This window comes from Rhea pennata, chromosome 15 (genome assembly GCF_028389875.1).
Source record: "Rhea pennata isolate bPtePen1 chromosome 15, bPtePen1.pri, whole genome shotgun sequence".
Lineage (NCBI taxonomy): Eukaryota > Metazoa > Chordata > Aves > Rheiformes > Rheidae > Rhea > Rhea pennata.
Window position 1 is genome coordinate 15,571,592 of NC_084677.1, and position 24,515 is coordinate 15,596,106.

The window sequence follows — 24,515 nt, forward strand, 5'->3', positions numbered from 1 at the left end:
AAATCACTGCAGGAGGAAGGCTTGAATAAAGGAGGAATTGTTAGATTCTTATTTGTATACCTTTAGTACTTAGCTGTCTCTAGTTTATAGTAGCTGGTACACTTGTGGGTATTTTTAAAGATGTGGCATGCACTTTTTCTTCTGTAGATTACTTTATGTCCATGTCAGAGTAGCAATAATCTTTTTTTATATAAGCTTTTGAAAAAATTGTTCAAAGCCAAGACAGTATCCTTTCTGTTTGGCTTTCTGTCACACTTTAGAGTACGTCAGCCCTGCTCTTTAAATGGCCTTAAGATTTTTGACTAGAAGGCATAACTCTTGCTTTTTGTTCCCCTCCAGCCTGGGGCTGAGTGTATTGCTCTAATACTGAAGGTTCAGGATTTTTTTTTTTTTTTTTTTTTTTTTTTTTTTTTTTTTTTTTTTACATCCATTGATGTAAATGTAAATGACTTCAGAAGTTTAATTTTCTTCTGGGCTCTCTTCTGTTGGATAACCATACTCATCTTTCATCAGAGTACCTCTTGTGATGCTCTCCAAAGAATGGTTATCTTTCTGGCAGCTTTGGAACGAATCCTCAACTGCTCTGACTCTGGCTAGGCCTGTCCAAGGCTGAGCAGTGCTGCAGTCTATTTTTAGGGTTATAATGTGCCTTCTCTTAAGTTCTGGATAACAGCTAGTGAGCAAATGATTAGCCAGTCACTTCGGTGAGTGTTGCTTTTCTTTGCCAAAATGAGCCTGTTTTGCATTTTGTGCAGCAATGCGGGTTGCTTCCTTTTCCCTCTACTAACCTTTTACAAAGAGATAAAAATAAAAGCAGAAAAGGAGATGACTGATTTTGAAAGGAGGACAGAAGCTGGACTTAACTGAGTACTCTGTGCGTAAACTTCCTACTGTAACAAGACGGTGATGTGCTTTTAGGATTTGATACTGTGATGTGTCCTCTGTCAAGAAACAGAGCAGTGACACTGTGTCCCCAAAGCCCACTGTGGGCATTTGGACTTTCCCCTCTAAAAGAGCAGAGGGGGTTGGTAGCCCATACCGAAGAGCTGGGTGTAGTTAGTCCCTCTGCTGTCAGTGTACAAGGGAGATGTTCCCACATCCATGCACGTGGGAGGGAAGGGATCAGGCTTGCCTATTCGGTGAAGACCTTTGACTGTCCTAGGTAGTTGGCTAGAGTGACTTGTAGTGTCTTCTTTGGAACCCGCTGCTTTTAGAGCAAACCACTGAACTATGCTGAAATCTTGTTTAGTCTCTCGACTTTAGGCTCTGGCTGACAACTAAATTCCATGGACTGGAAGAGTTTTCACTACGAGTGCTGTCAGTTTTGCTGTGGAGCTCAAAACTGCAGAGTAAAATGTAAATCTTAGAGTAAATATAAGCCCACTGAGTTTTGCAGGCAAACTGAACCACCTGGGAGCTGTCAGATGGCTGCTTGTTCCAGACTAAAGCTAGTAACATTCCTGATAACATACTTGGAGACTTGGTGTAAACTCAAAGTTAGTAGTAAACACTAGTAAGCAATACAGGTCTGATAAACCTACAAGTTTTACAACTCTTCAGCTTTAACAAAGGCTGTGAAACCTAGCAAGATACTGCCCTTTAATGTATTTACTAACTTCTGCTGCTTAAACTGGGAGCATTTATCATGCTAATTCTAACCTCCTCTTAACTCTTGGGCCTGCTTATCTTCTTGCACATGTGGTTTGGAGATCCCAGTGTCTTCCATATGCTGTAGTCCAGTCACTGCGCCCTGCTTGGCTCACTCTAACTGGAAGCCAGTAGGAGTGTCTAGTTTTTTCCTGTTGTAACGGATTAAAAATCTGCAAAAGTAGCAATGTTCTGGGGTTAGTAACCAGCATGCACCTAATAGGGTGGAACAGCTGGTCTTCTGGTCAGTGCTGACAGTGAATTTAAAGTGGTGACAGCAAATTGTGTTGTCCAAGTTCACGGCGTGAGGATATAAAATTTTTCAGATGAAATAGGACTAATGATCTCTGCCCTTATGGCCTTAGGCCCATGTTAGGCCCTCAGTAACTGCCCTGTTGCAGTACGCTACCAAAGTTGAAGCCTTTAAGGATGGGGTTTAATCCCAGTGACGCAAAGGCTTTTTCTTTTTTTCCTTTTTTCCCCCTTTCCCTTAAACATACCAGAGATGTCGTTTGCGGCTGCGTCCTCATCCGCGTTTGGAGTACTGACTGAATTGTTAGGCTCCGCAGGTCAAGCGGTGTCTAAATGAATTTTTGTTCTGATACCTAACCGCCCTGGATTCCCCAGGATGAGCCAGGGAGGCTGCAGACCTGTGCTGTGGCCCTCGGCTTTGAGTCGTACGGTATGGGAACAGCTATACAGCCCCCCTCATTTTAGACTGACCTTCCTCAGAAGGACAGTGTTCCTCTGAAAGTGTCTCTCTTTCTCTCTCTCCCTGGATGCTGACTGCACTTCTCGGCAGCTTTTTTGTTCAGTAGTGCCTGGGGGGCCAGACACGGACAACGGAAACAACCAAAGCTGGGGGTGGGGGAACTTCATAAACTTGGATTTCTAAACTCAGGTCGTAGGTTCTAGTGGGATCTGTTCCAGGTGCGTATCGCCGGGAAGGAGCAGTTTCTCTTCAGGTGTAAATAGGTCGCAAGTGTATGTACTGTGTCTCGACATCAGTCTGTTTAACCTGCTTCGGCTTTCAAGTCCTGAAGCCGAGAGTTTCTGTGTGCTCTGGGCTGTTATGTCACTGCTTACAAGATACAGATACAAATCTAACAGTTAATTTCCTTCTCTGCCAGGCCCAGCCATTTGAAAGCGTGAAGAGGTTAGTAAAAGCCATTTCCTCTGACGCCCTGGTCAGCAGGACACTGCCAGTGCTCCCCCCGAAGCCGGGTGCGTGCGTGCGCCTTGCTGGTCCAGATCCTGCGTGAGTGAGTTTCTTAGGCTTGTGCTCCTATGGAGGGGAAGGGGGAAAAGCTGCTCAAAACCTACCTAGATGCAAATAAATATTAGAGAAGGAGCTGAATGCAGTGATGTGTCTCTGGTTCACAAAGGAAACTTGTGACTGACCTCTGCCTAACAGGGAACCCCTAGCTCTCCAAATGGGTTAGCCAGAGCTCTGAGGAGCTCATCAATAAAACCCTTTTTTTTTATATATGTATGTTGGATCTCATGCTGTGCTTTCTTGGCTCTAATAGTGGTGTCAGCACCAAAGCAACGTTGTAGTAGGACTGTAGAATTTCTTTCCTTGCAGGTCGCCTGAGCTATTCAATACACCACTCGTGCGTGCAGGCAGTCTGCTGCTACTCGGACAAAGACTCCTGTTGCTGTGCAAAGCACGGAGGGGGGATTAGTTGCTGCAGAGATTTGGAAAGTTTTATTCTTTGCTCCAGCTGTCCTGGCTAACAATCGCCTTGACTTAACCCGCTACCATCCGCGAGCAGCACAGAGCGTCGTCTCTACGTGCGCAGAGCAGCCTCTGCAGTCGGTACCTCACCGTGAAAGGCTTGCAGCGGAGAGAGCGTGGCTCTCTGAGCCTGAATAAATCCGTCCGGATGCCAGTTGCGCAACCAAAGGAATCTAGTGAATTCCCATTTTTCTGAACTGCAACATGCTTTCATTTTAACACTTTAAATTGGCAAATACCGTCTTACATTGCCTTGAAAACAACAGGCAAGAAGTTTTTATTCTGGCTTGCAAATAGTAGTGCAGTTGTGCTCGCTACCGCTGTCTCGGTTCTGTGACTGTGACCGTGTGGCTGCAGTAGTCTGTACGCTGACTTCCCCTGCGCTGCCTCTGCGTGCGTCCGATTCATCTCGGAGCAGCGAGTTGTCCCCAGATCCGCAGCTCTGGGATTCTGGGGGATGTCGACTCAACCCTTCGCTTTGATCTATTTGCTTTCATGTTTGCCTCCTTACCTAGCGGAAACCGCATCTTGCGGTGCTCACTTAGGCTATTCAATATCTGTCTTCGGTGGAAAAAGCTAACGTTCCACATCGCTAGGTGTCTGGCTCTCACTGCTAGCCTGTTGCTGTTTGTAATTTTATAATTGTATATGAAATTAAACCTGTGTTGTGATAAGTATTCAGCGTCTTCCTCCTTTTGTTTGCTGCTTGAAGATGGGGCCAGATAAGGGTGATGCTACATGTGTTCCATACTTTGCAGCCCAAACCGTAAAATCCTGTTAGTAATAAATCTTAGTCCTGGCTATGTGACATAGCAGCTCTTCAAAGCTGTCAGCATGGATTTTTGCAGAAACCAGGAGAGGTCCAAGTGAGTTTCTACTGGCGCATGGTGCACTTTCTCTAAAAATACCTTTTTTTTTCTTTTTTTTTTTTTTTTTCCTCCTTGCTTTTCCTTAGAACTGTTCTTGAGGGACTCAGTGGTGCACTCTTCCGCTTGCTCTTCAGGTAAGTTTAGATACCTTCCTTTTTTCTTTTATGGGTTTCAGCTGTGCTAGTGCTGTTTAAATATGCACTGACTGAAGCTTGTAAAGAGAGCAGAGCTCTCTCTCTCCTCACCTTCAAGCCCAGAGGGAAGACACAGAGCAAGCCCGTGAGGAGGTACCTCCTCTGGTTGCTCCTTCCTTTTATCCTGTATGAATGCTTTCCTCTGCAAAGCCGGCATAAAGATCCTGGTGAGGGTGGGAGAAGTCTTTCTGCTGTTACTAACAGTGGAAGAGTTGCAGTGATGGGACCCTCCGTGTTTCCCTTCCTCATCCTGTAGGGAGTAGGTGTGCAGATGCCTCCTTTCTCGGATCCGGCTTGGGCGGGGAATGGTGCCTGGCTGGCGCTGCTGCTGCGCGTTCATTTGCTTCAGGCAGAATCAACTATGTTAGCTCAGATAAGTGATTCCAAACTGTTTGTTCAGCTGCTGATGACTTTTTCCTTTTTCTCTTGCCTGGAGCAAAGTAAGGATCTGAGACAAACTGTTTGCTGGCAGATTTAGTGGGTGGCAGCAGCTTCCAGTCAACGTGGTCATGCTGGCAACTCTTCCTGTCCCCAAAACCCTGCGTGGATCGAGTCTTCCAGAGCTACTGATGCAGGGGAAGGTCTGACTGCCCCTCCCCTCCTGCCCTAGGTCTGCCGAATGCATAAATGCAGATTACCATTCAAAAATGGAAACGACTCTACTTGCTAGCAGAGAAGTGATTTTTTTTTTTTAATGACATCCAGCCAAATGGCAGCAGCCAACTCTGCTGTTTAAGTGCTGCTACTTAACGCTAAGTATGATCAGCCTAGGAAGGAGCTCGTGGCTCCAGGGAGAGTCACTGGAATGCGGATACTGGACACCAGATGAAGGGAGAAAAACGGACTGTGTATGAAGGCAAAAAGGAAAAAGAGGTTTGGGGCAAAGCAGCTTTCCAACTGTTTGCCAATAAATGCTGATCAAGAGCTTTCAGGTGAGTGTTGACTGTACTTAGGGTTCATCATTAGGTCTATAATTCTCTGCCATTTTCCCCCTCTCTCCACCCATTCACAAACTAAAGATCAAGAAGGGGGGAGCTCCTAAAGCAGTAGCTCCATACTGGAGCTAGTCCCAGTTCTCGTCAGCCACTGAGTCTTGCAAATCCCTCTGCATCCCGCAGACATATCAGAGGCCTCCAGGGTAGTTTGATGTTGACAACAGTTACCCTCGACTCTTTCTGGACTTGGGTGGTTTCATTGCCTTGGTCTTGTCAGTGAAGCATTTCCTCCTTCAGGCTGGTGGAGCAGGCGCGGAGAGCTTGGCGGCGGTGTGCCAGCCTGCTGGCCACAACGCGCTTGGTGCTGGGGTGCAGCTGGAGGATGGTTGCAGAGCTGTAGTTGGGTCGCAGGCTCCTGTTGTAAGCTACAGTCTGGGCAGGTTCCTTCAGGTACGAGATCCCTGGAGAGTGGGTTCACACTCGCCCCTTCTATCGCCACCCCTTTCTTTGATTCCAAATTGTGGCAAAACACCAGAAAATGTGAACCTCTTGGCCAGACTCTTCTCTAATGACCCACCGAAAAATCCTGAATAACAGCTCAAAGCAATGAGAGAGGCAGCTGCCCTTCTGCTGCGATCGCAGCCGCCTGCGCTGTTCCCGAGTTTGGCCCCGTTAAGCCTGATTGCCCAGGGAAGGGGCTGAGAAATCTCCTGTGCAATTATTTGCCCTATTACAAGGGCAGGCGCCCTCGCGCCCGCTTTCCCCGCCGGCACGCTCTGCGTGCTGCTGAGGAGCCGGCCCTGGAGTTCGGCTGGGTTGCTTCGAGCGGAGCGACGAGGTACCAATGCTCTTGGCTACTTTTCCTCGCTTGCGACCCAGGACTCGAGTCTGAGATGGAATTATTCAAGCCAGAGCAAACAGTCCAGCTCCGTGCCAGAGACAAGCTTGCTGCTAATGGAGCATCGCTGCTTTTTGGAGAGCAGGTGGAAAAAGCCGCAGCTGAGCATCCCCCCTTGCCCTCGCCCGGCTTTTGCAGCAGACAGCTGCTGCAGTGCATTCAGCGTGTGCTCGGGGCCCTTCTCCCCAGCCTGGGGCACGGTCAGGTGGAGAACAAGATGGGGGAAAATAATCCAGTTTGGGTTCAGCTGAAGGGGCTGAGAGCAAAGCTGCTGGGGGGCCGATGCCCGGCCGTGCGGGGACGGTGCCGGAGCGGGAGCCGCGCAGCAGGGAGCCACGCTGGCGCCAGACTCTGCCCCTCCGGCCGCGCTTAAAGCTGCGTTTCTTCCTGCGGGGCCCCGCAGTGCCTGCCCCATGCGGGAGGGTGGAAAGCAAAGCAGGGAGCTTCGCCGGCCCCGGCCGGAGCTGCTGCAGCCGTGCGCCAGGCCAGGCTCTGCAAAACCGGTGCTGTGGCGGGGGGGGCGGAAATTCAATAATCACCTCGATTAAAAAAAAAAAAGGAGGAGGGGAGCAATAAAACCTCCCTTCCTGTTCAGCCTGGAGCAACTGCGGGGCTGGGAGCGGGCTCAGCCGCCGGCTTTGCTCCCGCCGCGCGCCGCCCGCTCTTATTTATATCGGTGTGTGCATTAGCGGATGCACGCTGGGACATTCAATTACCTACCGCGTGCGGTGGCAGTGCGAGCCTTTGCGGCAGCGATCGAGGAGTTTTATGGGTTTTTCTTTTCTTTTTCAACTTGCTTTTAAGAGATGCACAGCACGGGGATGGGCAAAGCGGTGGCGCCGAGTAAAACAAAACAAAGCAAAAAAGGTGGAGGAAAGAGGGGGATAAATAAATAAGCCTGTTTATGAAATGAAACAGCTGGGTAGAAAAATGATCTCCGGGAAGAAAGCAGCATCCAGGGGCTATTTTTAGCTCTTCTATTTCTTTTCTCCCCTCTCCCTTGAACACCGGAGCAGCCTGCCCTTCTCGGTGTGCGTCAGTCTTGCTTTTCTCATGCACCTCTTGAGAGCCAGGTGCTGCTTTTTGTTGTTTTGACTTTTTTTCCCCCCTGATTTATTTATAGCACAGAGCTGAGGCGGAGAGGCCGGGAATTGCCCCTTCGCAGCACTGTGATTCCTTGCTCACGCCGCGGCTCTGGATGCAGCTCCGGGCTGCCAGGCTCAGACCCGTCTCCCCGTGGCGTCCGCTCCCGTGGCAGTGCACTAGGGCAGATACCCGTGCGGGCTCCCATCCTTATGCCTATGTGGAATAAATATGTAATTCCCTTATTATTCAATTAGGAATTTAATGTGCAATCAGGTGCTCGCTTTAAGAGGATTTCCTATAAGATGGGATTTGAATAAACAGGCTACGAGTAATATATCCCCCTAACTGGTTTATGCCTTTATCAGGTTTTTTCCCCCCCTCTAAGCACTTTAACGCAGTGACTTTCCCATTGTCGCCGCTTTTCTCCCGGCTCCTGCCCCCTCCCCGGGCTTATGCAAATCCCCCGTAAGGCGTTTAAGGCGCTCGGCGGCCGCGGGCAGTGGAGCGGGGTGAGGAAGGGGCCGTGCGAGGCCCTGGCTAGTGCGAGCCAGAGCGGCTGCGTTTCCTCTAAAATCGGTGCCCTCGTTTGCCTGAAACGGGTGCTGCCCGCGGCGCGCAAAAGGCCCCGCGGCGGCGGCGCGTCCCGGCCGCCCTGCGGCCACGGGCTGGGCATGGCTCGCTCGTCCCTCGGAGCGCTGGATTTCGCCCAGATCCCAAGGGGATCGGGGGATTTCCCCGGAACGGCCCCCCATCGCTGCCGGAGCGGCGCGGGCCCCCCGGGGCGCTGGGGCTTCGCTTGCTGCTGGGGGGCTCTTCTGATGGAGGGGGGGAGGTGTCACCGCTCCCTGCCTTCGGGGAAAATCTCTCTCTCGCAACCTGGGTCTTCGAAAAGCCCAGAGCAGGGGGCAAGAGCCCGGCTCGCCCCCCCCCCCCCCCCAGGCCCTCTCTGCCCCCCCCCAGGCCCTCTCTGCCCCCCAGGCCCTCTCTGCCGCTGTGCCTGCTGCTGATCGTCTCCTCCCCTTCCACCCCGGGGCTGTGCAGCAATCATGCAAAGTTGCAATCAAGGAGCTGAATTAGCAGCTCGTCTTGGATTAATTAGGGACGGATGCAAATCTGTTCCAATGGGGAAGGGGGGAGGGAGGCTCAGGGTTTCCTCTGCGGGTTTCTCCAGCTCTGCCAGGTTGGCGTAGCTGGTGCGGGGGCCGGAGGGAGGCCGAGAGCAACCCTGTGCAGGAGAGAGTCTCAATCAAAGCGGCTGAATGGAGAAAGTTTGTCACCGTCCTTGGTAAGCGACTGGGACCCCAAAGATGATAAATTCGCCTCTAATTAATCCCTGGTGGGATTAATCCATGTTTGACTGGCTCTGGGAGAGGTGAGGTGATGGTGTGAGCAGCCAGGAGCCGTGGCGGGAGGCCAGGGGCTGCGGAGCTGCCCCCATCCCTGCGGCAGGGAGAGCCCCTGGTGGGGGGTCTGGAGTCCCCCAGTGCCCAGGGAGCTGGGGGTGCGCGGGGCCATCCCTGCCGGGGCCATCTTCGCCCTCGCAGCTGTGGAGCATCGCGCCTGGTGGCTTTTCCTAGCTTTTAAAGTGGGTCAAGCAGAAATGCAAGGAGCATTCAAGCTCAAAAACCACAAGCGAGCTGCGTCGGAGCTAAATTATTCAGGTCTGGGTAAAAAATTTAAGACCCCAGCGAAACTCAGAGAGAGAGATCAGATTAGGGGATCCTTGAACGAACCCCATCCTCACCCTCCTCCCCCCAGAAAAAAACCCCTTGGCACTGCTGAAGGCACCAGGAGCTGCCGCACTCAGCAGCCATCAAGCTTCTCCTGCGATAAACCATCCTCATCATGGCCTCAGGGCACCGTCGCACCTCGCTGCAACCTGTTGGCCCAGGCGCGGAGGAAACGGGAGCCGTTTTGGAGCAGGGCCGCGGGCAGCCCTGACCGAGGGCTGCCGAAACCTCCGTGGGGGCCAGCAGAGCTCGGAGGGAGCTGTTGCCCCGGGTCCGCGCTGGGGGAGGTGGCGCAGGGTGGTGGTGGGGTGGCCCGTCGCACGGGAGCAGCATCCTGTCCCTGCCCCAGGGCCATCTCTGCCGCCTGCTGCAGATGAGACCCACAGAGCGGAACTCGGTAGGCTGGGGATGAAGGCAGTTTCATCCCTGTGCGAGGCAGATGATGATGACTGATGATGATGATGATGATGCACCAACCTCATTTGTTCGTGCACTGGGAAAGCCACAACCTTTCACACCATCATCTTGGGGCAAAACATGTTTCCCATGGAAATGCAGGTGCAGGAACCCGCCAGGGCTTAGACACTGGCATCAGCTGTGTGTCCGAGTCCTCCGAGGGCTGAGCCCCTCACGGGCTCTTAGAGCAAAACTGAGCATCTTGCAAAGCCCCTGGGTCAGTGTCTGCGGCTTCAGGAGGGGGAGAATTGGTTAAAAAGGGGGAATTGCTGCAAAAAAAACCCAGTGAGTAACACTGCTTAGAGAGCGATGAGACAGCGGGGCCTCACCAGGGAGCCAGGAAAAGGCACGCGCACATATGCTTCAACACATCCTGCTCTTTTTTTTAAAGTATTCACATCTTCGCGATGCCAGTCCCAGGCATCCAAAGGCACTAGGCAGCCTGGAGGAGCCGGGTTCCCGGCCCCGCAGCGGGGCAGTGCGCGGCCTTGCTCCTGGTGGACTCTTTGGTGTCTAACAGGGTTGTGCTGAGCCCTCTTTCCCTCGGAGGTGGTACCAAGATGGGCTCTCCAGGGCATCTTCACAAGAGCGTCGTGGCTTGGCAGTCTCTCCTTTGCTGGTTGGATGGGGAGGGACAGCCCAAGCGCAGCAAAATCGCACCCTCTTCGTGGGAACAGAAGGGGCCATTTAAAAGTGTTCGGTCCTGTTATTGTTATAACACGGTGCCACCGCCGTCTCCGGGCTCTGCCCGTTCCCGGGTGCCCACCTGTGCTGGGGCTCCTTCCTGGCTGCTCCATCCCGACTGCTCGTCCTCCAGGATTTAGGAAATCCTCCACTGCCACCGCTCTGCATGGCAAAAACAGCAGTCTCGGCCCTGCAAGCATAGCATGGGGGAAGAGGAAGGTCCCGGGGAATGGAGAGGGGATACGGGGAGGGGTATTTCTTTGGAGAAGCAAAATTCCTTGGTGTAAACCAGGGGCTGTTAAGTTAGAGCTGAACAAAGCCATCCAAAACGGATCTGTCCCTTGCAGCCTGAAAAAAAAAATCCCTCGTGCACTAGTGCAGCGAGTCCTGCATGTGCTCAGCCAAGAGGGGAGCAGAGAAACAAGGGCCTCACAGCTCCCTTGGCCTACAAGGGCTAAGCAGGGCAGTTTGGTTGCTCTGAGCCAAATTTTGGCTATTATTTCAGCCAAGGAGAAAAGATGGAAATTTCCACCTGTCTCCTTTTTTTTCCCCCTTGGATGCACTTGCTGGAGACCCTTTGCTCAGCTCTGCTCCCAGCAATAAGGCAACGGAGGAGCTGCAGCCTGTTTTGTCACTCTAATTTCCTCTGGCGTGAGAGCCAGCAGCACATCCCGCCAGGCCATGCGCTGATTTATACAAGGCGGCATTTATTGACTGCAAGAAGATTGTAATTCATAGCCTGGCTCCTTGCAGTTGCATATGAGGCGGGAGCAGTAACTCTTCCCCTTCCTGCTGGCTTTCGCCGCCCTCCTCCCTCCAGGAAAGTCCAGGAGTAACCAGAAAGCACAGCAAATGTTGCCCCTGCATGTGGCTGGGGTTTGGTCATCCCACAGGGTCTCTCTTGGTCCTTCCTCTTGCGAGGAGCACTGATCTGCAGCCCAGGAAGGGCTGCATCAAGAGGAGGCATTGGGGGTGACATGGGATGGGTGGGAAAAGCTCAAGGTGTCTGCTTGGATGGAGGTGAGAGATGCCCAGCTGGCACTAAGTCATGGTGCCGGTGCAGCTGCAGCGATTCCTGGGGTGAAGGACGGCACCTCGTGCCATCGGGAAAGGCTTGGCCATGTTTTCTGGATGCCAAAGAGCTGAACAGCCCCAGCTCCCTGGAAAATGGGGAGATTTCTGCCCACAGCCAGTCAGTCGCACCCGTCCACTCATCCATCACTTTCTGGGACAGCTTGTGCTGGCCCCGTTGGCAGCGCTTGTCGGCAGCGAGGGGAACGCTCTCCTGTTCCCTGTAACTGGAATAAAGCTGATGTGGTAAATGAAATTATCTGGGCACCCTGCCTAAGTGAGCTCTCCCGGCGGTTAGCGCCAGGCCTCACCGGCTGCCCCTTCGGAGCCTTTCCTGGTACCCGCGGAGGGCACCTAAGGGTGGTACCTGCGGACTGGCGAACGAGGAGGAGAAACCCAGTCCCCGGGGCGCAGCGGCCCTGGCTGGGGCCGGGGGCTGCGGGGGGGAGGAAGAGGAGGAGGAGGAGGAGGAGCGGGAAAGGGGAGGAGGCAGGAGGGATGCGCGGCGGCGGCGGCGGGGGGGGAGCCGGCTCTCGCCGTCGCTCGCAGCCTCCCCGGCTGCGGGTCCCCAAGCTCGGGCATGGCGCGGCGGCGGCGGCGGCGCTGAGCGGCGCGGAGCAGCGCGGAGCGAGCCCCGCTCGCCGCAGGTGAGAGCAGCCGCGAACCTGTTGGGCTCGGCGCGGCCGGGGCCGGGGCCGGGGCCGGCTCGGGCTCCCGCCGCCTTTGCGCACCGCGGACGAAGGCAGCGCGCAGCGGGGTGCCGGCACCCGCGGCCTCGGCGGCGGGGGCAGCCCGGGGGCTCGGGGCCGCCCGGCTCCCCCCGGGCCCGGCCGCCGAGCAGCCCCACGCTGCTACGTGCCCCCGGCACCGGCTTTCTGCCCCCTCCCGTAAGCAGCTTCTCCCTTGCTCACAGACATGGTTTTATTTGATTTGCTGTTTTACTGCAACTTCAGTGTTTGCGAGATGCCCCTGAAGGAAGCGCTGCCGAAATGCGGGTGCCTTCTTGCCGGGCAAAAAGCTCTTATCTCCCCGGATAGGCGGTGGTGGATCCAGGGGGTCTGCGCTGCCCAGGGCCCTCCTGGAGCCGGGACAAAGTGGGGCTGTCCCCAGTTCTGCTCTGCCTTGCAGAGCTCCTATCCGTGGAGTCGCGGCTGCAAATCTCCAGCCCTGGCTGTGGCGGAGGAGCCTGCTCACCCGCGGGTGCTGTGGCCACAGAGGCACCAGGGCCTGATTCTCCCGTCGGGTACGAGGGTGCAAAAGCAAAGGGGCAGCCGGCTGCGGCGGTGCGAGGCAGCCGGGCGCCGGCGGGCTGGGTCCAGCACCGTAGCCGCGCAACGCAACCCGCTTTGCTCCTGGCTCCCTTGGCTGCTGCTGCCAATAAGTTTGGGCCACGTTAAATAAGAAGCTGTTACACTAAGCCTATTCTCCAAGCAAGATCTCCATTACAAAACCTGCAACAGGTTTTCCAAGCAGCCTGGGAGATGGCTCCGGTCTGGTCCTACCACCCAGGGTGCCTGTAGCATCAGGTGTGTGTGTGGGGGAGGGGGGCAGGTTGTTTTTTTGTGTGCAGTTGTTTTAGTACCAGGTGGAAGGGGTTCACGCCGGGCTGACGAAGCACAGCCCTCCCAAGGAGGGATGGGGCAGGGCTGAGGGCGGGCTCGTGGTGGGAAGCGCCTGGTCCTTGCAGGAGGCCGATGGAGGATGCACTTGGCTGTGCAAGGCGCAGCAGTGACACGTTGCTGGGGTGTGGGAAAGGCCCTTTAGAGACATAAGCTGTTGCTCAGGCCCAGAGCTCCTGGCCCTGGCCTGATTCAGGGCCCTTCGTGCAGGACTTGTGCTGCTCTGTGGGTGCAGCAAGTCCCTGCAATGAGCAAATATATTCCGAGGTTGAGGGAAAAAAAGGGAGAAAATACAAAAAGCAAAATCTCCGGTGATATCCAGGCTCAGCTGCACTCGCAGGAGTCTGGGCAGCTGCATTTGCAGCCTAAGCCCTGACTTTCCCTGTCTGTTCATCCGATACATGTCCTGGCAGCTTGGAGCCAGGGAGGCTCTGGAGAAACCTTTCTGTTCCTGCAAACACCACGGCTCACAGGGAGACAAGACAAATGGCTTTAATTGATTTTTTCGTCCCTTGCCGGCCTCAACCTGCTGGCTTGAAGGTTTTATTCCCAGCCAGATGGGTGGTCCCTGGCCCAGCTGGCGACGGAGGCAGGCTGGCATCTAGCGACTGGCGCCGGTAATACAGAGCATCCCCTCCTGTATGCCAGGGCTGTTCCCCCCGGGGGATTTGGCCTAGGATAGTCTCGAAAGGAGGAACCACCTTTCGGTCCAGTGCTGGTGGGGTGTCTAAAGGTTGCCAGAGGTTTTAGAAGCTTTTCTCGAGAAGCAAGTTTGCCTCAGCTGGCATTACTATGCTCGTAGGCTGGCCCCTCTCACACGCAGAAGAGCATCTTCTCGTTCTGAACCCATGCCAATAGTTCAGCCTCCAGCCGCGGTCAGCCAAGAAAAGAGCACAAAAATAGCGTTAACATGGCATGACACATGCTCAGGATGTGGTGAGCAAGGACTTCCCGAGGCAGCGGGCTCTTCCCCTTCAACTGCCCTCTGTGAGTGATTTTCACCCATTAATTTATCTAATTGCTTTTGGAAATCATGCCAGTATTTGACATCGGCAGCTTCCCATGACGAGCAGTTCAGTAGGTTAATGCTGCCACTGCTGGTTTGCACCTCCCCAGTTTGCCTTGGACCCCAACAGTTCTCCACTTGCAACCCAAAATCTCCACTCTTACTCGAAGCAGGACACTCGGAACAGGGACTTCTGCCTGTTTTCCTCAAAAACAGCATTCCTCCTCCTCCTCCACTCTTGAGGCTTGTGGGCCGCTTCACCTCGGCACGAGGCTTGAAGCCCAGCCTGCTGGAGCCCCACTCTGCTCAGCCTTGCTCCCCTCCAGGGCAGGACATCAGGGAAAGGAAATCCTGGTTTCTCTATACCCCATGTGGGTTGCTGGTGGGATGCAGGAGAAAGAAGTTGAAGACCTGCTTTTACTCAAAGCCAGAAGAGCATCAATTGCATCCCAAGGTCACATGCAGCATGGGGACATCACTGGGGTCACCAGGGTGTTGGAGACTCACGGGGAAAAGGGTGAACACAACAGGGGTATCGTGCCCTGAGTGGGCACATTGGTCCCGCTGGGGACAGCAGCACGGCACGGGCCCCAAGCCACAGCAGCTGCAACCACCCTCTAAATAACAATCCTGCAAGGAGGGCTGCAAAAAGATACCACGCCACCTGCGCGGGGATGCCCTGGGGCTATCCAAGGTGGGGGACGCTCGGATCTCACCGCTTGTGCCCCGATGGGTGCTGCTGCAATATTCCAACAGGTCAGTCACCATGGGCTCGGTGGGAGCCGACCGCTTCAAGGATGTCAGCCCAGCGGGGACGCTGGAGGGCAATGTGGTGATGAGCTTCAGCTTTGACAGCTACCAGCTGGAGGAGGAAGAGCTGCAGGGAAAAGGGAGCCAGGCCAAGGGCGTCCTCACCTTCATGGAGCCAGGTAGGGAGCACAGGGTGATGCGGCCTGCGAGGAACCTGCTGTCCACCAGGTCCTGGCACACTGTGGCTCATGGATGGGAGAAACTCAGGGGAAGAATCAGGAGGGTCTGAGGACAGGGCTGCTATGCCGGGCACCTGCCACCAAGGGACAGATTCAGGAGGACAGCAGGGCATGAGCTACCTACACTGCTGATTTTTCCACTTCCTAGCAACATGGGAACTTCCTGGGCTGTGTTTAATAGCCAGAAATGGACTGAAAAGCCATAAAATTGCCTAATGCCTTTTTTGGACTTATTTGTACCTATTTTAGCCTGCACAGCATCATGCAGTAGCAGGTCGTGGTGTTTCCTGGCAAGTTGTGGGTTTGGTGGCCTGTTCCTCCTACTGGGCTCTCAGCTCTCTGCTTGGCTTGTGCCTTCTGCACCCTCTGTCCCGAAATTTTACCCTTTCCTGGTTGAGCAGAGGCTGGACCTCGGGGACATCTCCTGAGAACCCAGCGAATTTGCACTGAGCCCTGCCTTGCCCCTCCGCTGCCTTTCTGCACGGGGCCGTCGGTGTCTCCGCTTCCTGCGTGCTGGGTTCGGTTCTTACGGACGTTATCCGGCCGTGAGGTTATTCGGCTGTTACCTGAAGTTGTCCCCCAGCAGAGCTCTGCTATTTCCCTGCCTCCCGGGCCTCTCGTTGAAATGCCTTTTTTTACGGAAGGAATTTCTGCAGCCTGGTGCTGTTTATTAGCGCGAGCGCTGCCAGGTGCCCGCCGTTGTCAGAGCGCTCGCTGCATGCAGGGCAATTTTAGCTGGTCATGATACTCTCCTTTGCCATAAAGGATCCTCATGGGAGCTTCCCCCAAGCAGAGGAGGCTGGTGTGAGACCAGCCCTGAGCAGCCAGACGTGTCCCCCCAGAACCAGAGCAGAGGCACCGGTCCCAGGAGAGGTGCTGCCCCCAGGATAAGAGACTTTCCTCTGAGATGTTAAAACATTGCTGCCCTGAAGAATCCCACCCTTTCTCAGCGGCTGCAGAGCTGTGCCACTGCCAGGGGCTCGTTCCCCTGCGCAAAAGCAGCATTTTGTATCTACCAGTGGGGTTTGGGCATGCAGCATGACCATCACCGCCTTCTCTCTCCTTCCCCTTTCAGGGACAGTTTCCGAGGACCCCGAGCCCCAGGATCGATACCATGGGATTTACTTTGCCATGCTGCTGGCCGGGGTGGGATTTCTCCTGCCGTACAACAGCTTTATCACCGATGTGGACTATCTGCATCATAAATATCCAGGTAGGTCTTCTTTTGGCTGCAGCACTCTCAGCATGTCCCGGACCTGTGTCCCGCATGCCGCGATGGTGAGTGGGGAGATGAGGCAGGGGCAGGTTTAGGGGGCACCAGTGAAAGGCTGACGGGGCCAGTGTGGGAAGGTGTGCTTGAGCAGGTCAGCAATTCAGGCTGATCTGTTCCTGAAGCTAAGCCATCCCGGCACTAGAAAGGCTGCTCTTGACTGAGCTAAGAGCACCGAGCAGGCTCAGAAAGGCACAACGGCCTCTGGCCCTAAGTGCAGAAAGAGTTGGGGAATGTTTCCCACAAGAGCTGGGCCACCAGGCAGCCAGCTCCAGCACCCTTCCTGCTCCACAGGGACCTCCATTGTCTTCGACATGAGCCTCACCTACATCCTGGTGGCCTTGGTGGCTGTCCTCCTCAACAACGCCCTCGTGGAGCTGCTGAGCTTGCACACCAGGATCGCCGTGGGTGAGTGCATGGCCCTGTGCATCCGTGGCCAGCCCCAGCTCCCCGCTCCCCGCCACCGCCCACCTCTGTGCCCCCCTTGCAGGCTACCTCCTCGCCCTGGGGCCCCTGCTCTTCGTCAGCATCTGCGACGTCTGGCTGGAGCTCTTCACCCACCGGCAAGCGTATGCCATCAACCTCATCGCCGTGGGGGTGGTGGCCTTTGGCTGCACAGGTATGTCAGGGCGCCTGCTGGCATGGACGGGGGACAAGGACAGCCCTTCCAATAAGGATGGGAAAACAATCCCATCCCAAAAGTCCGTGGAACAAACACTTGTTCGCCCATCCCACTGCCTGGTCCCCAAGCTCCCAAATCTGCGTGGAGCACGCTACCTGCCCTCAGCATTGCTGCTGGGGAGGTGAAGCAGGAGGAAGGAGTGTGAACGGCCTCCTTGGGATGGGACAGTCCTTGCAGGACTTTTCTGCTTTTAGGGCTGTTTCCAGCCATTCCACGCTGGTTGTGTGATGATCTTCATTCTTGTGATGTTGGACGTGTTCACTCCTCCTCTTCCTCTGGCCACTGAGGATAGGGTTTGTGCCCAGCCTTGCTTGCGCCCCATGGCAAGCCAGGCTCTACAAGGTGTCTTGGGCTGCAATATTCCCTTCTAGCATCACTCAGGGTGGTTCTGTGCCCTCTGAGCAGCCCTGGCTTGATCCAGCACGGCTGAATCACACCAGGGCTCCAGTCCCTGGGGCAGGGACGATGCCGGCTGGAGCAATAATCCTCTTCCTCCTCCTCTTTGCACATCTCTCTATTGAAGTGCAGCAATCCAGCTTCTACGGCTACACCGGGCTGCTGCCCAAGCGCTACACGCAGGGGGTGATGACAGGCGAGAGTAAGTACCTGCATGCCACTCACTCGGCTCTCTGCACGTGCTTGGGACAGCTGGGTGCTGGGGCAGAGTCGTAGGGACTACGAGTACTTCTGCGTTCCCTGATGGATTTGGTTATGGGTTGCAAATTGGCTGGAAGTGGACAAAAGGAGGCCCCATCCCCTCAGCCTTCATGCTGCCCATGCGGGAGGTCCTCGGCTGAGGGATGGGTAACAGCCAGGTTCATCTCCTCAAAATTGTTGCTAGCAGCTGCGCCATGTCTGGAGGCTGGCACTGCTTACCATCGCATCTCCACTCAGGGTTGGCCTCAGTAGGGTTTTCCTGGGCAGCCGTTCCTTCGTGGTGGAGGGGGCTCTCTTGACCATCCCACTCCGGTTGTCCCGCCAGGCACTGCTGGGGTCATCATCTCCCTCAGCCGTATCTTCACCAAGCTCCTGCTGTCAGACGAGAAGGAGAACACAGTCATCTTCTTCTTCATTTCCATTGGCATGGAGCTGACGTGCTTCATCCTCCACCTCCTGGTAAAACGCACCCGCTTCGTTCGCTACTACACCACCGGCTCCCACAAGGGCCTCCCCGAGCCCAAGGGGGCCGGGGACTGCGGGACGGGCTACCGAGTTCACCACGATGTCACTGCTGAGGATGTTCGATTTGTAAGTGCCCTGTCACAGAGAGCGCTCTGGCATAGGGGCAATGTCCCCACTCACCACTGTGGTCTCTGTCACGCTCCCCTGCCTTGAGCCTGCCTGTCCCAGGGGTCACAGCTCAGAGCCCCTCTTCCTCCATGCAGGAAAACAGGCCTCAAGGGCAGCCAGTATCCCCCACAGGCAGCCTGGGACATGAGGCAGAGCCAGCCGGCAGTGGGACCTACATGCGCTTCGACGTCCCTCGGCCCAAAATCAAGAGGAGCTGGCCGAGTTTCAGAGGTATGTATGTCTTGAGCTTGCAGGACAACCTGTTTTGGCATGCTGGTGGAGGGCACGGGGCATTTTTCTAGCATTTTATGGAGCAGATGGAGCTATCCACTACCCAGGACTTTTGGGGGAATGGGTGTTTATTTCTCTCTGTGCCCAAGAATCTCTTCCTGAGAAGATATCCCCAAATGCGTCAATGCGTGGGAGCTGCCATCTCACTGGTGTAGTCATTTTGGCTCTGACTTTTGGACTGAGGCTGACAGGAGGCTCAAAGAAGGGAAAAAGCTCAGATATTTATCCATTGCTGGCTGAGCTGCTCTGCCATCTCTCCCAGACATGCTGATCCACCGCTACGTGGTCTCCAGGGTCATCTGGGCCTACATGCTTTCCATCGCTATGACCTACTTCATCACACTGTGCCTCTTTCCTGGGCTGGAGTCAGAGATCCACAACTGCACGCTGGGGGAATGGCTCCCCATCCTCATTATGGCCATCTTCAACCTCTCCGACTTTGTTGGCAAGGTAGGAGGGCCCCATCAGTGTGATGCTGAGGAATGGGCTGAGGGAAGACCTCTCCACCTTGCCATGGGGAGAGGGCCTGACACTTTGCACCCTTTTTTTTTGGTCCTTCTCCTTTTCTGCTCTTTCAAAATTTCTTGGCTTTATCAAGGGTGATCTCTGACTCTTGGGTCATCTAACCAGTGTGAGGTTGTGCATCGTGATGGCTGGGGTCAGGATCCTGCAGCAGATGATTTTCTTGTCTCCACCAGCTCCTCTCCTCCTTGTGGCCACTGAATTGGGCCTCATGGTCTCAGCCCCCCTCATCCATCTAGTCTTTGCTTTGCTTTCCACCCCAGTGTGGTCTCTCCCTTCCTTGGTTCAGATACTGGCTGCCCTGCCTTACGACTGGCGAGGGACCCACCTCCTCGTCTACTCCTGTCTCCGCGTGGTGTTCATCCCTCTCTTCATCATGTGCGTGTACCCCAATGGCAAACCCGCCTTTGGCCACCCTGCATGGCCCTGCATTTTCTCCCTCCTCATGGGCATCACCAACGGGTACTTCGGCAGCGTCCCATGATCTTGGCCGCCGGCAAAGTGAGCCCGGAGCAGCGGGAGCTGGCAGGTAGGGAGTGCATGGTGCTGGTGGGGATGGCTGGGAATGGCTGGCACAAGCAGGACCAAGAGCAGAGCGCTAGTGGACCTCTCCATGCTCCCAGGCAACTGGCCCTGATGTCCACGTTCCTTCCCCTGCAGGTAACACCATGACCGTGTCCTACATGACGGGGCTGACACTGGGATCTGCTGTTGCCTACTTCGCCTATAGCCTCACCAGTGCATCCCACAGTACCTGTTTCCACACCGAGACCCTCAACAGCTCCTTCACGGCGGGGTACTGAGCCCAGGCACAGGGTGACAGAGCGGAGCAGGTAGCAGGAGCTAGTGGCTGGGGATGGGCGCTCGCTGCCTCTGCTCTTGCTGTGGTCCTGCCCTCCTGCTCAGCTTCAATGTCCTTGCCTGTCCCCATCCTGCCATATCCCTGGTTGGGAAGAGCAGCACCGTGGCACCGGGTGGGAAAGGCCACTGATGCCCAAGAAGCTAGGAACTGATGCCTGGTTGGTCAAGGTTATGGCATGCAGGGCAGGTGCCGTGCAGCTCTCCAGGTGGTTTCTGCCCCTCCCGTTTGAGCTAAGCCATTGCCAGCAGGAAGAAAATACTGCAAAAGCTGCAAGGTAATAGGACCCCCCCCCCCCCCCGGCCCCCCCAACAGGCAAAGGCGATGCGGATTTTTGCCTGCCAACCCCGGCTGGTCCCTGCCCCATGGTGGCTGTGGGTGGACTGGGGGGCCAGCACCATACTGCTGCCCCCCCCACACTGGGAGTCCTGGCTGCTGGCACTGGAGTTCACCCAGAGCAGATGGGCTATGAAGAGAGCAGGGTGGGAGCGAGGTGGGGGCTGGTGAGGACGAGGAGGAGCAAGAGAGGGAGGACCCGCTCCTTCAGACCCCGGTGGGGCCAGGCAGGTGCATCGTGGCGCCTCGTGATGGTGCTGCAGGCTTCACTGAGACCAGCTTGAAATCGTGACCCTCCCCGAATGCTCAGACCTCTGAAGATAGGTGTAAAAGACCCAATTCACTTCCGTTGGCTGGAAAAAAAATAATACTTTTCTTTTTGGTTCTGACTGTTTTTTTTTTTTTCCCCTCCTGCGTGTGAAAGCCCCAGGGACTCGGGCGCGCACCACGCGGCAGGGCTGCTCCTCACCGCCCCGCCGCGCTGTCCCACCCGGGGAGCCAAGGCCGAGCTTGTGCGGCCCGCGGGGAGCAAACCTTGGGGGCACAAAAGCCGTCCCCGGCCCCCTCCCGCGCCGGGGCACCCACGCCGGGCCAGCGGGCTGAGCGCCCCGACCGGGCCAGCCCTTGCTTGGGAGCCGGCGCTGCGGGGCGAGCGAACGCCTTTCAGAGCCACGGGGTGGAGGATGAAGTCAGGGCCAGCCTCATCCTCTCACGAAGGTGCTGGGCCCCACTTTAACCCTCCTCCTCCTCTGCAGAGCCTGGCTGTCAAATGGAGCTGGGGAAAAAGAAAAAAAAAGAGGGGAAAAAGAAAAAAAAAAAAAACCAAAGAGAAAAGGCAGAAAGGCGGGTGGGGATTAGGCGACCCTGGAGAGCTGCTAGCACGTGGGCCAGCTCATGCAAGCATGGCAGGGGTGGTGGTGGTGGGGGGAATAAAATTGCCTCCCCTTGCTCTCCCATTCCCAAAAGGAAAGACCGGGTGCTGAGGGAGCAGGGTGCTGCAGGCAGGGCTGGGTGCTGCCGAAACGTGCCCGCTTGCGTCCACAGGGCACGAGAGCCCTTGGCTCGGCTCCGTCTTCGCACTGCTGGGTTGGGGGGGGGGTCTGCTGATGAATAAATGACTTTTCCTGTTTTTTTTTTTTTTAATATTTTTTTTTCTTTTCTTTTCTAAATGGCACCAGGCTGCAGGTCCTGGTGGTGGGGGGGGGGAGAAGGGCGCCGTGGCTCCTCGGAGCTGTCGCCAGCTCCCGTTCGCCGGCCGGGCGCCCGGCGGGACGTCCAGCTGGGAGGGCAGCGGAGCGGCGCGCTGGCCTGGTGGCAATGCTGGGGGGGGGGGGGGGGGGGGGGGGGCTCACCAGCATCCCACCCACCTCGTGCACAGCTGGAAAGGGGTGACACCGAAGCGTCCACGTGATGGGGGGGGACTTCAGAGGCAAGACAGCCCCAACCAGTGCTCCCATGGGTGCTCCGGCGCGCTCGTCACACCTACGCCAGTGCTGAGGGCTGCTCATTTTCGGGGCTGCCCGCCCCCACGTGCGAGCCCGGAGGCGCCAGCGGCTGCCGCTTCCCAGGGGTCGGAGGTGCCGAGGGGGACGCAGAGGGAGCAGGGAAGAAGAAAAACCAAACGCAATGTTTTTTTTCTCTCCTCCCTGAATTGGCCCCCATCGCCGGCGGCTGCGGGAGTCCGGGCCGGGCTGATGCGGGGCTCCCCTCCGCTTTCCGGCACCTCTCCTGCTCCCCGCGGAGCCCTCCGCCCCTCACCGCAGGGTCCGTCGGGCGACATCGAGGACGGAGAGACGCCAAAAAAAAAGACAGACGCCGCAACCAAGGCTGGGAAAAAAAAAAAAAAAAAATGTAGTCAGGAAAAGTGAGACAAAGAATGATGCTTCGCTGGGTTTCTTTTTTTTTTCAATTAATTTTTTTTATGAAAAAAAGATCACACAGAGTTCTCCAACAAACAGAATGCCAAAAAAATTGTTTTAAACAAAACATAAACAAAACAAAACAAAAAAAAAAGACAAAAAACCTGGCTCTCCTTTCCTCTCGATTGTCTGAAATATCCTTGTGTTCCATAGAAGGCAGTGGGTTTTAAGTGCTTTCTATTTAACATTAGCATAAAATCTCTCTCGCGCGCTCTCTCTCTCGCTCTTTAAAATATGCTCACACAATTTGCTTCTAGAAGTACAGTACACTTTGAGCGTGGGGGGGGTGTGCCTGTTCCCAGATCATTTACAATCACAATCCAACAGGAAATAAAAAATAATATTCTAAACGTCAGACTGTGTTCATTTCTGTCGTTGTCTCTTTTTTTTTTTATAATTTCATAATTTTTTTCACAGTTTTAAAAAGTTTATATTTATATATATATATTTATATTTATATTTATAATTAAAAAGTTGAATCCATTTAAACTTATAATACAGGAGGGCTAAAGAGTCTTTTGGTACATTAAAACTGTACAGTTTAGAACCGCTAATTATCCGCCACGTCTCGAGGCGCCCGTGGCCTGGGGTAGAGATGGTATGAGTTCAGCACCATGTGGTTCTTCTAAAGTGTGAGGGGTTACTCTGCAGGGCGGCGTCCCTCTCCCCCGAGCCCGGGCCTCTGGTCTCCGGCACGCCGGCGGTACCAGGGCGGCTAAGCGTCGAATCCGTCCTCGTGAGCGTCTCCCCACCGGGCCCAGCTCTACGTCCTAGCGATCCGTAGTGCGAGTGGGTAGTTGCAAAGGTCAGTGCGTCTTTTGGAGTTTTCTTCCGTTTCGTTTTAAGTGCAAGGATGTTGCGTGGTCGTGGGGGGTTCTCCTCCGGCCCCGCTCCCCCGGCCGCACGCCGCGTCGCAGGCTGCGGTCCTCCGCGGCCGCTGCTCCAGCGGCAGCCAAGCCGCGGGTCCGGCCCCCGCCCGGCCGCAGCGAGACGGAGGCGACGGGCTCGGCTCCCCGGGAGCCGCGGGGAGGTTGGCCAGCTGTGCGGACGAAGCTGTAGCGCTCCCCTTCCTCTCATCCCGAGACGACGGCGTGACTCCGGCTGCGGAAATGCAGCTTGCAGGCTCGGCTGGGGCTTTGCATGCTCCAGCCCCACACCCTTCGGATGAAGGGTGAGGGCTTCCCTGCAGCTTCAGCTCCACAGCTCTGCTCAGGCAAAGCTGACGGGTGAAAGCTGGCTGGGGGAGGTGAAATCTCTTCTGCCAAGAGTTAGCTCCAGTGGCCTGGGGTCTCCTCTGCTCCAAGCTCCAGAAAGCAGCTTTTCCCAGTTGTTTCCTTCCCCGCTTTGCTGCACATTCCAAAACGAGGCCTTTGTTCACCAAGCGCCACCCCCTCGCCCCGTGCTCGCAGGGGGTCTCCCCCATTGCCCTTCTGGGGCCAGAGGGACACAGAGGGTAGGTGAAGGAGGGTTCAGACCTTTTGTTCGAGGCAGTGGGAATCGCAGCCTCCAAAACCCGCTGGCTCCTCTTCTGCCAGGCTCCTCCCAGCCTGGAGAACCTCTCCTGCCATCTCTGTGCTCTGCTCCGTACATGCTGGGCCAGGGGTTTCCAGGGAAAGGGGACTACACAAAGGCGCTGAGAGGATCAAGATGAGGCGCTGAGAGAGACTCATCTCCTTTCGCTTCCACCCTGTCCTTCCTAAAAGGTCATGCGAAACTAAGCAGGAAAGGGAATATAAGGACGGAGAAGAGTGTATGCAGAAGGCTAGCAGGTCTACTTCCACATACAGGCAGCTTCTGGGTTAAAGATGGGGGCAAATGACACAAAATGGATCCCTCCTGCTGGGGGGGTCCCGCTGGTGAAATGATCATGAGACCCATGTGCTTTCCAGGACCAAAAGGAGGAAGGGAGAAGTTGGTCAAGTGTCACCTTAATTAAAGCCACTTCCAGAAGAGCCTTGGGGTTCAGGCATCACCACCACCACCACAGCATCTTCCTCAAGTCCTGTAACTGCTTCCCCAACACCTTTCTCCAGCCCTCTCCCTCCTCCTCCCTGTCTCTTGCGCTCTCCTGTCTGTAGTGTGACACAGAAGTCATGAGCATTGAAAGAAACAATCATGTCGTCTGAACAGGCACGTCCTCAGGTTTGTCCCGTCCTTTCCCAGGGGGTGGCACGTGTCCCCCGGGCAGTCAGCAGATGACAGGGACCCCATCGGTGTTGAAGATCATGCCCGTAGTGGGCTCGTAGGTCCCTGCAAGGTAGTAGAGGTCCTCGCTGTCTTGGTATTTCTTTGTCTTTAGCATCTGCTCATATTGATCCAGACCAACAACAAGACACTTGTGTGAGATGGTCTGGACATCATTTTCATCCACATGAGAGGACTGGTAGAGGGCTCGCTGCATGACAGGAATGGAACGAAGGAGAC

The 24,515-nt window shown here is 55.4% G+C and overlaps 2 protein-coding genes and 1 long non-coding RNA gene across 9 annotated transcripts in view; 2 read left to right on the forward strand and 1 right to left on the reverse strand.

Moving 5' to 3' along the window:
- The first annotated feature begins 458 nt into the window (after positions 1-458).
- LOC134147403 (uncharacterized) lies at positions 459-4,062 on the forward strand. Its single transcript, XR_009960003.1, has 2 exons — positions 459-2,905; positions 3,233-4,062. It is a non-coding gene; the product is annotated as an uncharacterized LOC134147403 (long non-coding RNA).
- Positions 4,063-14,699: 10,637 nt separating this feature from the next.
- SLC29A4 (solute carrier family 29 member 4) lies at positions 14,700-20,054 on the forward strand. Its single transcript, XM_062588523.1, is given in 11 exon segments — positions 14,700-14,862; positions 16,004-16,135; positions 16,487-16,600; positions 16,683-16,811; positions 17,398-17,472; positions 17,857-18,133; positions 18,268-18,395; positions 18,718-18,905; positions 19,267-19,450; positions 19,453-19,506; positions 19,638-20,054. Coding segments are annotated over 11 exon segments (1,587 nt in total). The 3' UTR covers positions 19,781-20,054.
- Positions 20,055-22,069: 2,015 nt separating this feature from the next.
- TNRC18 (trinucleotide repeat containing 18) overlaps positions 22,070-24,515 on the reverse strand; it is a 57,151-nt gene continuing 54,705 nt past the window's right edge. For all 7 annotated transcript variants that reach the window (XM_062588100.1, XM_062588102.1, XM_062588105.1 and 4 more), the window contains one exon: positions 22,070-24,486. In XM_062588100.1, coding sequence (XP_062444084.1) covers positions 24,280-24,486 — 207 coding nt within the window. In that variant the 3' untranslated portion in view covers positions 22,070-24,279. The remainder of the gene's footprint in view (positions 24,487-24,515) is intronic.